At 68.0% G+C, this 1,321-nt stretch overlaps 1 protein-coding gene across 1 annotated transcript in view; it reads left to right on the top strand.

The window, feature by feature from the left end:
* The window catches only part of CLN3 (CLN3 lysosomal/endosomal transmembrane protein, battenin), a gene marked incomplete at both ends in the record, with an annotated part of 2,057 nt that extends 1,540 nt beyond the window's left edge, over nt 1–517 (top strand). Inside the window, one exon of the mRNA XM_026662312.1 lies at nt 449–517. Coding sequence (XP_026518097.1) covers nt 449–517 — 69 coding nt within the window. The remainder of the gene's footprint in view (nt 1–448) is intronic.
* Between the last annotated feature and the right edge of the window lie 804 nt (nt 518–1,321).

Here is a 1,321-nt window from a genome sequence, read left to right as displayed (position 1 = left end):
CCAGGCGTCCGGGGAGGGCCCCCCGCAGCTCTCCCAGAGACCGGGGCTGGGGAGAGGGACCCAGGCGTCCAGGGAGGGCCCCCCGCAGCTCTCCCAGAGACTGGGGTGGGGAGAGGGACCCAGGCGTCCGGGGAGGGGAATCCCTCTGCAGCTCTCCCAGAGACCGGGGTGGGGAGTGGGACCCAGGCGTCCGGGGAGGGACCCCCACAGCTCTCCCAGAGACCGGGGCGGGGAGAGGGACCCAGGCGTGTGGGGGTGGGGGGCTCCTTTTGCAGCTCTCCCAGAGACCGGAGCGGGGAGAGGGACCCAGGCGTCTGGGGAGGGCTCCCCACAGCTCTCCCAGAGACCGGGGTGGGGAGAGGGACCCAGGCGTCCAGGGGTGGGGGGGGCTCCCCCTGCAGCGCACCCATCTGGCTGCTTGTGCACCTCTCCCCCCCTCTCCCCGCAGGGTCTCCTGAAATACCTGCTGCCCCTGGCACTCGTCTACTTCGCTGAGTATTTCATCAACCAGGGCCTGGTGAGTGCGGGGGGGGCCCTGCGCCGCTCCCCGGTCGCCGAGCCGTGCGTCGCTACGGGCGGCCCCAGCACCCGGCGCTGGCTCCGCTCAGTCGCCCGTGGGCGTGTCCGTCCCCCCAACGCTTTGACCTGGTGCTGGAGGGGTCTCTGCCCTGGGGGGTCTGTCCACAGCTGGGGCAGGGGCCCGGGGCCGCTGCTTTCTGAGGTTCTGTACCGGACCCTGGGGGGACCCCTCAGTGTCCCCCCCTCGCTGGGGTAACCCCTGGGCTTTCCCAGCACCTTGGAGCCTTCAGCCCCACTGCCTCCTGCAGCGAGTCCCCTCGGCCCCAACGCCGGGGGGAGACGTGTGCCCCCCCCGACCTCTGGAGAGTGCCGTGCTTCTCAGCCGGGGGGGGACCACAGGGGGTGCCTGGACGAACGGACAGGTCACATCAAAGCCCGTCTGAGTGCCCCCTGCAGAGCCCCCCCTCTTCTCCCCAGTCCAGATGCGTCTCTCCAGCAGCCCCCGCCCCCAGGCCCGCCTCAGTCTGGTCTCCTCCACACTCTCTGTGTTCTCCAGCTGGCTTCCCGCAGAGGGTCAGGGTGGTGCAAATCGCCGGCCCATTGTCTGGGCCCAGGCCCCACCTGGATCTCTGGATTCTTCTGCCAAAAATACACCCTCCCCCCCCATTAATGATGCAGCACATTGGGGGAAACTGAGGCACACGAAATACACTGAAAAATCCCATGTCATCCCAGCAGTGATGGACTTTTAACACCTAGTTATTGTGCCAGTGCACCTTTGTCTGGGGGCATTACTGAAATA

The sequence above is a fragment of the Terrapene carolina genome, unplaced genomic scaffold (genome assembly GCF_002925995.2).
Source record: "Terrapene carolina triunguis isolate 2854851 unplaced genomic scaffold, T_m_triunguis-2.0 Scaffold25776, whole genome shotgun sequence".
Lineage (NCBI taxonomy): Eukaryota > Metazoa > Chordata > Testudines > Emydidae > Terrapene > Terrapene triunguis.
This window is presented reverse-complemented; position numbering and strand designations above follow the sequence as displayed.